The following is a 10,862-nucleotide window of genomic DNA, read 5'->3' as shown; positions in this document are numbered from 1 at the left end:
CGACTTAAGTGTGGTCGATCCAAACTACAACTAATGCTGCTGTGACTAATGTTAGACGCTTTATGTCCATATTTCTCCAGATGTAAGAAATGTTTATCTCTTGTTAGTTCTTTGACACTGGAACGGCACAGTCACAATACTAAATACCTCAAATGAAGCTTTCAATAAATGTTGCCTGAAAAACCACCAACATATAATGTTTAATAACTACATTGTAGGAATTCTTATGCCGCTTGTCTTTGAACGGTCTGATGGTGCTGCAGTGCCATCTGCTGGTTTATCACAGCCACAGTGTATCACTGGTACATATACACAAAACTAAACAAATCACAACTAAAGCCTGCAGTTTAAGATCATTACTGCATTTCTGTCTGTAACAGACAAATCTAAAGCGTTTTTAGTAAAATAATCAGTACATAATTCATGAACAAATCTGCCAACAAATCAGGGTAGATAGACAATATAACTCAACTGTGCAAAGACTGCAGTGATGGTATGTGTTTTTCTGGGTACGTGTTTCCATATATTTTCTGTAGCTCAAGAATGTTAAACAACATGAAACCATATGTTGAAACGTTTACTTTAGCTATCATCCATCATAGTTTGACGTGATTTAACCTAAAGGGACTAGGGGCCCTCTGGCTTCCTCTTTCTCTCTTTCTCCTTCGCACGCGATGTATCTTAATGTACGCCAGATGTTGAAATCTATAAAGATCTAGTCATTGTAACTCTCTTCATTCATTCACCGCATGATGCTTGAATCACGGGCTCGTCCGTATTAAATGTACTCTTAATTTGATCTACCTGTGTCCTCTCTTCATTGATGAACATCCACCTTCAGATCAACATCATGTCACTGCAGCTAATGTGGGAAAGCAGGTAACCATGTAAAACGCGTATTAATATAGGTTTAATATGCAACAAGAATATATATTCACATATCCTAAATGTAACATAATAAGAGCTGTATAGTATTGTTGAAAATGGTGATATTCTGTTTCTCTTTATATTGGGCAATGAAAAACATACGAAAATTTCACCAGATGACCTTAATAACCCCATATGGAAAGAGATAATTCTGCTAGAATGATTAAGGGGGCCATTGTAGGGGCATTCATCTGCACTGAAAAGAAAAATCTCTTTTAGAAAAGCTGAAAAAAGGTGTTTGGAACCTTTCTTATATGGTGTAGCACTGATAAGGGCATCCAAAATAGTTGATTTATTTGGATTGTATTTAGATCTTGATTTGCACCCATACAGAACTTTGAGGTTCTGCACAAAACAGTCGTGCTGCTCATGTAATGGCCACATTTTTAAATACTGCTAAGTACTTATTTTTGATACAACTTCCTTTTTGTAACTGAAATATTTCCATGTGACTGGCATTTTCTGCATCATATTATGGTGGAACTGTCTTTTATTATATGAAGGAAGCACTAAATTCAGGCATCAGGTAACAATTCACAACATAATGGAATATAATACAGTAAGGCTCTCATACATTTTGTATTGCTTTTAAGCATTTATTATTCTGTAAATCAATATTCTTAATTTAATATAGTGCCATGGCCATACCCCCAAACTTGGGGTATGACCATGGCACTATGCGATGAGAAAGTTGAACATGAATTTGATTTGGCTCTACTGTTTTTGGTTTATTTGTGTTTTGGTTTCAGTAGTGACTAAGGTAAAAGACTGATGCTTACATATAGTTATGTGGTGAATGATGTGGTTGGTAGAACATGTACACTGATGATGTTAGTCAGAGTACTTTAATAGCATCATTGTTAAGTACTAGTACTGTTTTAAAGGAACTTTCTTTGGCTGACCCTGGTTATTTTCTGCAGTAGAAGGGAGTTATATTGTCTTCTAAGATGCTGTTTTGGTGATAGCTTTTAACTTATGCCTCTACTGACCTTCGTGACTCTCTGTTGTATAAAACATTTGGCCTTTTCTTTCTTTATTTACAAAACTTACTCTGCTCATTTATTTCATCATGTTTGTGAGACCAGCTGTAGTTTCTAAATTAAACTTTTTGACTTGTGCTTTACTCAACAGAGTTCCCCACCGTGAGGCATCTGGACTAGAGCACACCGTGGCTTCTTTAGGAATACTCATAATTACTCCAACGTCTGTATACAGGTGGTGTTTTCTACAGCAGCAGCATGCAGCCAGGTGGGGCACAAGAAATGCACATTTTACTTTATATGATCCTCTGTGGTTAACCATGTTCTTTTGTGATTTTCTTCTATAATGCGTGTGTGTATCATGCAATCTCTGCTTGTAGGAGTTTCAAACAAAAGCCAGCTGTCAGAGTCTCTGAAGGATTATCTAAACAACAAGAACAGACTACAACCCATTATTGGTCTGTAGAAAGAAATCCCTATTTTCGATGTATGTGGACTTTGCTCTGTGTGTATTGAAATAATTTGTTGTTTTATATGCATTTAGGCTTGGGCAGCATAATAGAATGTGTGAAAGTGGGTCCACAGAACAGAGAGTCAATTTACTTGTGCGAGGTGTGCGTCTGTCAGCTAAATAAAGCCGACATGCGGAACCACATATTGGGAAGTCTCCACAGATTCAACTACATTGTGAGTAGTACGGGAGTCGTGATGGCAAATTTGTGTGCTGCCTTGGATTGTAGTTTTACACATGACCTTTTGCTTGACAGAAAACCTGGCATCCGCACTTACTGTCTGAATGGCAGGAGAACTCTGATCTGTCTAAGCTGGCCTGGCCCCTGATGGAGAAGGCCAAGGTGCTTGAGAGACAGGAGGGAACAGGACGTATCCAGGTATGTCACTTTGATTGTGCATGTCACCGTCTGGAGTTGCAAACAGTTGAGTGTTCCAGTTTGAGTGCTCATGTCTTTTTGCACCCTCATATGAAGTTATTAAAGGTAGAAGATGCTGTATACGAGAGGATGGCAACACACAGAGAAACAGACGGTCAGTGAATATTCACTTCAGAAGAGTGGGTGTCTCAACCTCTGTTATGCCCACCCCTTCTTTCCCATTCATGGTCTTTGACATTTTTGGCACTTTTTTTGTTTTTTGCCATTATTTCCATATGCACATCTTTTTTTTTTTTTTTAACTCCATGTGAGTCTCTTTCTCTCTCTGACACCACAGTTATAGCTTTGATAAACTCCTTAAAGAATGGACAGAGTGAGCCTGAGACTGCATCGTTACACTATCCCGTCCAATCACAGAGGACGGTACTGCTTGCACAGAACCGACAGGGAATGTCCAACAAATCCCTCAAGGCTGACAAGAAATCAAACAAGACCGCACAGTCAGAACAAAAGTCTCTGCCCGTGATGCAAGCAAAACCCCCTGTCACACCAGAAGTCTGGGTAAAAAACGTCTCAACATCCCAGATGTACGATACTCAGACATTACCCGAATCCACAGCCATATCGGAGAAAAACAGGAGCTGTCTTGATGACTACACGGGAACCAAGCCTCTTATAGGTGAGCACAGATAAAGTACAGCGCCGGTAGTCGCTGGAGTGAAGGAAAACTCATTTAAGCAATGTAAGACAGTAGTTTAGTACTATTACATTAAAAGATTGTTTTGCATTGTTACCAGTAATAAGTGCTGGAAACAGACACTACTATATATACTGTGGTTATGGATCATGGCAACTGCTCCAGACGGCATTCTGTTTTTTCTTTACATGTGTATGGATTAATCAAACACAATATAATTATTGTTCATTATTAATGAATTAATCTGAACTTTAGAGATACCGGTGGATGGATTTTTTTGAAGCTTTAGATGAAACTAGTGTCCTGTGACCACCAGAATTTGTGCTAAGCTCGTAGGACACTTAGCAAAAAGTGTATTTTCCAAATGCAAAAAATGTTGTTTTTAAAAATGCTGCATGTCCAACAGGCCTTTCCTGTGTGGTTGAGTACAGAACTGAGGATGGCTGCTCATACTGTTTCTTATGCCACTGTTGCCGCATCAAATCAGACCAAAAGGACGTCACTGATCACCTGACCAGCTCTTCCCATCTCCTTAACTACTTGGTGAGTTAGTTGTGCTCATTAACACAGATCTTTACTATTATGCATCTGTATGTAGAGAACATTCTATGTGTACATTTTAGGTTTAATGAAAATGTCTTTGTATAGATGGAAGCTTATCCAGAGCAAGTGGTGGGAATGACTGCAGAAATCAGAGATGACCGTCAGCTTCTCTGTTCACTGGCCAAGAAAGTGGAGCAAAATGAAGGCAGAGGAGAGCTGAAGGTATCAGATATTCTTCTAAGCACAGATTATCCTGTCTTGGTTGTACTGGATGTAAGATGACCGTCATGTCCTTAACAAACAGGCTTTGATTTCACTTGTCCTTGTGGGTCCTAATGTTTTCAAACATCTCATGTTTCCAGGTAGTAAATGCACCAGAATCCTTCTGTATGCAACTCACAGGCAAAAGTTACCACTGGTGTAAGTACAGACGATTATATTTTTGTTTGGCTGTCAGTCGTTCACCTCTTTTCCTCCGACTCTGCTCTTGACGTGTTGACCTGTGTGTAAGTATAACGTTTTACTCTTTGTCACTTCACATTATTCGTCTATGGCTCCATGTCTTGAAAGTGGTGTAATACTTGTGCTGTGCATCAAAGTCAAACTCCACAAGGTCTCAACTTAAAAAAAAACCACACTCCTCTAAAATGAGATGCAGGATCTACCATATTTTCAGTGTAGTACAAAAGTGACTTTTGATGTCAGGTTTGTTGAGGCTGTGCTGGTCAATACAGGTATTTATGCTTTAAGACTTGCTGTGCCACATGTTTAGTAAGTAAAAGTGTGGGTATGTGAAAGCTAATGGCGTATTTTGTCAAGTTTAGTGAAAAGATTAGGAAACAGTAATTTGAGACGTCTCATTACTTCATTTAACCCCTTGATGTCTGTTGTTGTGAATTCACAACATACCACTTTCATTGAGACTGCAGCCGACATAGCATATCCATTCCTCCAATGCCGGTTTGTGCATGTTCAATACGTACCTCGGAACCTTTTGCAAGCTCTGGTTTCTGGTAGGACCAGTCAGAGTGTGATCTAATTATTATATATCTGTTATTATTATTATGTATCTGTTCTGTGTGTAGAGTTAAATTAACAATCTCTACTTATTTTAGCATCAGCTAGAAAGCAAAAACATGCAAAAAAAAGGTTTTTATTTATTTGTAAATAAATTCAGGCGTCAAGGATTTAAGGCAGGTCCGTTGCTGATTTCTGCAAAGGTTGTGTTTACTTCTTTTTACTCTCATAGTCAACAACAAAATATAAATTTGGTAAACTTTCCATACAGTTGTATGTTGTTGACTTCAAAATCTTTTTGTTCGTTTTCTTTTCTCTTTATTCACAGTGTCTCTCTAAATTTAGCTGTGATCAAACCCTTCAGTGTTTCAGTAATGCTGCTCCGAGCACTACTTTATGTGTCACATACATTTAAAAAAAAAAATCCGGTTCGCTTTTGAATGTTTCTCCGTATACCCCTTGCACTGGTTTTGCTTTTTTCCAGGTATAAAGATGCTGAGTAGTGGATGGACACATACTAACATCCAGAAAAAGAGAACAGGTGTCAAAGGTGTGTGTCTTTGGAAGATGAAGAGAAGTTGACTTTCTGTTTTGGTACTGAAGTATATTAGTAATTTCCTGCTCCTTTTTTGTAATCTGTCCATCTTGTTTACACTCTGTGTTTAAGGGTCGACTGTGAATAAAACCTCAGCTCGGGATATGCCTGAGAAATACCACCCAGTGCTGCCAAAACGAGCAAAAAGACAGAAACCAAAGACGAAAAACAGGAAGATGCCCAATACTGTGTTCAGCGTAAGCCTGCCTCTTACCAAAGGTTCAATTCTGCTGGAGAGGACGTCTTTCAGCACGGACAGCCTCCCTGTGTGTTTTGCATCACCTCCATCCGATGACGACATCCGTCTCTCTCCAAAGTCTCAGATAATGGGCTCTGAATTTTATGACTGTGATAGTGGATCATTTGAGGTTGACCATGGTGAATGTCCCACAACGTGCAAAACCTCCCAACTACAGCAAGATCACTATGGTGGAAATGCAAATCCTGCTCAATACATACCAGAAAAACCTTTAACCGTCACTCTGCTACAAGAAGCAGAAGAATACGCCAATGATGGTGTGTACGTCCTCCAGTCAGAGGATGTAACCGGGACAAAAGACGATGAGATGTATGGGGAAGGGGCTTACAACAGACAGCATGGTTTTGGGGAAAGTTCAAGTCAGAAGTTCTTTCAGACATCAAGAAATGAGAAACACCAGACGCACAATGAAGGACCGCTGCCTGCTGTGTCCCACACTATGACCTGGCCACCGTATCACTCCTCCTACAGGCAAGAGGAGGGTGGTGCTGAGCAGTGGCACAATTCAGCTTCACAAAGTCAAGCTGGCACAAGAGTGGAAGAGTTTGGAGAGGAGAACCACAAGGACATGAGCTTGGATGCTCTTCAACGTTATTACCAACAACACCAGTACATGACAGCAGACACAGGTCTTCAGTACAACATGGCTCCTGTGACGGGCAGTGTGGGGCCTCAGTATCTGTCTGGTGAGCCGGTTGCTTATTCAAATGCCGCCCAGACAAACTTACAAACTCCCTTGTTGGATCGTCTCGCATACAGTGGCAGCGTTCCATCACAGCCTGGAGTACAGTTTCCTGAGAGTAAGCCGAGATCATCCCAAACATACACGGAGGTCACCGCCGTGCATTTCCAGACAGCTGCACAAAGCTATGGGTCACAGTCTACAGCCTATCAGGCCTATCAAGCCGGACAAGTAGACCAGGGGTTGACGTCTAACCACAGCACTGGAACCTGGACAAACCCTGACCCGTACTATGCTTATCCAGCCAGCATCTGTGGAGGTGCTGGGGTCCAGTGCTATCATCCAACCTGGCCAAGCTCGGTGCTACGGGGCCCGCTCAGGTCTTAATATCAGAGCCACTGCTTTGTGTAGATGGAAAATCTCAATTTGCTCGTCTCAGTGTCAATATTTACCATATTTCATTGAGACTTGATTTCTACACAAATAACTGACATCCTTGTTTAATCACACTTGTGTTGTCCACTATGGGATGGGGTGGAGGGGCATTTTTGATGTTCATTTGCAGTAACAGTATTTAGTTTCTGTCATAAAGGGAGTCTCCTCATGGTGGGATATTTTTTTCATCATCTGACATCAGTGTTCAGCTTTGTTCTGTTTGACTTTACATTTTGTAACATAACACCTTTTATATGCAGCAGACAGCGATTTAGCGTTTTCAGTCAGATGACGTCTTTAGATTAGATTTTGGTCTAATAAACTGAAATGAGCACAGACAGTAAAGCATCTCCTTGGATGTGCTTGAAAGTATTAGTGGGAATAGAAGGGAATGTTCAGCTGCTGCATCATACGAGTACGTAAAAACAAATCTTTTTTGATTTTGAATTAAAAAATCTCTGTCTCCCTCTGATTTCCATATATTACAGTTATATTAGTGACTCAAGCCAAGCGGGACAGAAATGGATAATTTGAGAATTTAAAGTCAAAAACGGAATTTATTCATGGTTCTATGTTCTGCAAGTAAGTGAGAAGAATGATCATTAATATTTACCATCAGACTTTGCATTGTACAGCAGCTGGCTGTTTTTTTTTTCTGCGTTTTTCTAAAAATTGTTGTAGTTTGGAAAGCAACAATAAGGTCATGCTGGACTACAAACATTTTTTTCTTTTGCACTGTTATGCCACTGTGACTGCATTTATTTTGTATAGGCTGTGCCTGAAGAACTCCAAAGAATTTACTGTTGTTACATTTGTAATATGACAGGCACGGTTTTGTTCTACTTTTTTAAACATGTTTGAATGTTCTATTTTGCTAATCATTGTGGAATAAAGCACTGCTGAGGTTACGGTTTTCAACCTGTTTTGCTGCTTTTGTGCACAACTGAAGTTTGTATGTGATCTGGTTTGAGTTACCATCTGTGATTAATCATCAGCGTTATAATGCCGTGGATTACCCCCATGTAATACGATGGCATTTATTCCATGTTGTTGTGAAACCTAAAACATCGGACTCATTTTGTACACATTATTTGTATATTTTATTAACCACAACAATAATAACTTGGTTTTTAAGGCTACATTTTCTAAAACGAAGGTTCACAATGGACTCGCATGTGAAATGCAACATGCCACTTTAATAGATGCAAACAAAACACCAAATTCAATCAAACCTTAAAAGCAAAATAAGTGGTAGAGAGATGACATCACATAAAATCAAATCTTGAAAAATAGGGGTTAAGAAGTGATTTTATTTTTCACTGAATCTTGGAGGCTTTCTGTGCATTAGCAGCTCCTTTTTCTGTAGTTGTCAGCTGCATCTACAGTTCAGATGGTGTATGTTATGATAGCATTATAGATCTGTGGAAATAAGCTCACTGGTTTGTTAATGCAAACGGCAAGGTGCGCTGTCAATGCAGACAGAAGTGCTTAAAGTCATCAGAAAGGGAAAGCGAGAGAGCCGGAAGAGAAAAACAACTCATGAAAGTTTGCTTTGTTGTTGATGAAACCCTCTGTAAAGCACCAAAATACATCCAAGCCATGAGAGGATCACAGTTTAGTTTGAGTTTAAATGTTGTGTACATTATGTCGGAATCTGCATTTGAAATAATCCGCAACACTGTTCCTCCACACGTATTCAGGATTGATGATCAACTTTAATTGTGCTGTTTTGTTTAAAATTAAGTGCCTAAATTGATCTTGTATTTTTAGAGTTTGCACAAAACCATGATTGTCAGCGGCTCTTCCACAAACACTCAGCCCTGCACTGGATATGTGATCACACACAGCTACAGATAGTTAAGCTCTGACACAGTCCCTCTTCTTGTCAGCTGCATTGGAGGTCCCTGTTAGTGGGTTCTTCTTTCTCTGGAGCACTTTGTGTTGTAGTGATTTTGGCAACTTTCTGTTTATGTATTTACGTTTGACAGCATGCTCACAGGACATGCACACACCTGCTACCATAACTAGTTCATTTTGTGCAGAGTGCATCTAGTACACCCTTCTTTTTAACATTTTTTTTTAAACAGTCACCCTAATTGTGATTCTCGGTTACACTAGATCATCACCCACATTTTGACTGTAAAGATTTTCAAAATCAAGCAGATCCAGGAGCTATAGAGGCCGTAAAGAGAGTGAACATGCTCACATGGATAAATTAAATCTCTATTTTAGATTAGATTGGATCAGATTAGATTCAACCTTTTTGTCATTGCACGTATACAAGTACAGAAGGACAATGCAGTCTGACATCTAACCAGAAGTGCAATAAGCAGCAAATGCAAGATTTACAAAATGTAAGATATATGCAGGGTGAATGAGATTTAATATACCATGAAAGACAAATGGTTTGTTATTGACATAATGGACCAAATATTGAGATACTGTGACAATATTTACAGATTGTATATACAATTGGAGGTGCAATGAACATACTAAGCCAATAAACATAGTATAGGGGACATATATGAATGGATATAGACATAATATACAGATTATTGGGATGCTAAAAATATACTGAACATATTATACTAATACACATAATGTATGAATAGAAGGATATATATTAATGATATGGACATAATATGCAGATTATGGACAGATTAGACAAGAAGATAATATCTTAAGGTTGATATGAACATAATATACAGTTTAAAGTACAGATTTAAGGACTGTGGACATATTATAACAGATGGGTGAGAGACATGAATGTAAATTGTTCAGTTTTGCATAGACTACACAGGTCGTTCGGCTTTTCTGCTAAAGTTAGCTGGTTTGGAGACAGTTAAAACTCTTCAGGCGACATAAAAATTTATTTATCGTAAACGTTACACTTAAATTAAGTCAGTGAAACGGCTGTCTGTATAAGATGTTCAACAACATTAAACAACTTTACCAGTCGAGCAGAACGAAACCACTTCTTCAGTGCGGAAGCTAACTAGTTAATGCTAGCTAGTGTTAATTCAAGCTACGCAGCTAAAACTGGCTAAAAAACATAGCTCGTTATTAACTAACCTCAAATGTAATTCTAGCTTTCCTATCCTGGCTTCTTCAACACACCTGCCTCAATACGAACATTAGTTAATTCACGAAGTTTTCGCCAAGTAACCACAACCAACAATTCAAACAAGTTTAGCTAACTAATGATTAAAAAAATAACAAGCTAAAGACGCTGCCGACAAAACTGGTGTTACCGTTAGAAGGTTGGTGTCAGCCTCTTTATGTTCGGAAATCTGTGACGTGAACACACACATGTACCGACAGCCTGCTTAAAGTTTAGCAACATATGACTGCCTCCGGTAGTGTGTGTCTGGAGGGAGTGACCGACGCTCCGAGGTCATTTCTGCTCTGACCAATCAAGTACCGGCTCACGCTGTGTGCGTGTGTGTGTGTGTGTGTGTGTGTGTGTGTGTGTGTGTGTGTGTGTGTGAATTATTCATCTTGTGGGGATATAGCGTGGTCTTCTTCCCCTGTCCCCTCATATTGAATGTATTTTGAGGTTGTTAGAAACTTGGAAGTATAAAATAAAAATAAAAGCTTTATAAAAAACATATAAAGACAATTATTTCTGTCATTCCTCAAGCCCACACCACACCACAGCAGTCAATCACAGCTGCAAACAGATGTTTTCCTGCTTGGTTCTTGTTTAGTACAGCCCTAAAATCTCAGGTCTATTTCACAAGACTAGTACTCTAGATAGGTATGTTGGGCCTAAAGTCAGAGATTTGCTCTCATTTAACCTGGCTAGATCTCCATGGTAACTGATGCTGAACTGCTATC

The 10,862-nt window shown here is 39.2% G+C and overlaps 1 protein-coding gene across 2 annotated transcripts; it reads left to right on the top strand.

Moving 5' to 3' along the window:
* The first annotated feature begins 2,038 nt into the window (after positions 1-2,038).
* On the top strand, positions 2,039-7,938 carry si:ch211-199g17.2 (uncharacterized). Of its 2 annotated transcripts, XM_022218399.2 has the most exons (11): positions 2,039-2,175; positions 2,288-2,365; positions 2,452-2,594; positions 2,675-2,797; positions 2,894-2,951; positions 3,135-3,476; positions 3,901-4,037; positions 4,143-4,259; positions 4,400-4,457; positions 5,539-5,604; positions 5,722-7,938. In XM_022218399.2, the coding sequence occupies exons 1-11, from the start codon at positions 2,166-2,168 to the stop codon at positions 6,975-6,977; spliced, it is 2,388 nt and encodes a 795-aa protein (XP_022074091.2). In that variant the 5' UTR covers positions 2,039-2,165; the 3' UTR covers positions 6,978-7,938. The 2 variants fall into 2 exon arrangements, with proteins under 2 accessions (XP_022074091.2, XP_051811868.1); XM_051955908.1 differs by having other exon boundaries at positions 4,400-5,604.
* Positions 7,939-10,862: the final 2,924 nt, after the last annotated feature.

Source organism: Acanthochromis polyacanthus, chromosome 11 (genome assembly GCF_021347895.1).
Source record: "Acanthochromis polyacanthus isolate Apoly-LR-REF ecotype Palm Island chromosome 11, KAUST_Apoly_ChrSc, whole genome shotgun sequence".
In the NCBI taxonomy this organism is placed as follows: domain Eukaryota; kingdom Metazoa; phylum Chordata; class Actinopteri; family Pomacentridae; genus Acanthochromis; species Acanthochromis polyacanthus.
The sequence above is the reverse complement of the archived record's forward strand: the minus strand, read 5'-3'. Positions and strand labels throughout refer to the sequence as shown.

Bases quoted from the DNA above. Each gene is read 5' to 3' on its own strand.
- si:ch211-199g17.2 (XM_022218399.2), top strand. The intron at 2,595-2,674 runs GTGAGTAGTACG...TTTGCTTGACAG, and splicing joins TCCACAGATTCAACTACATT to AAAACCTGGCATCCGCACTT. The intron at 3,477-3,900 runs GTGAGCACAGAT...CATGTCCAACAG, and splicing joins GGGAACCAAGCCTCTTATAG to GCCTTTCCTGTGTGGTTGAG.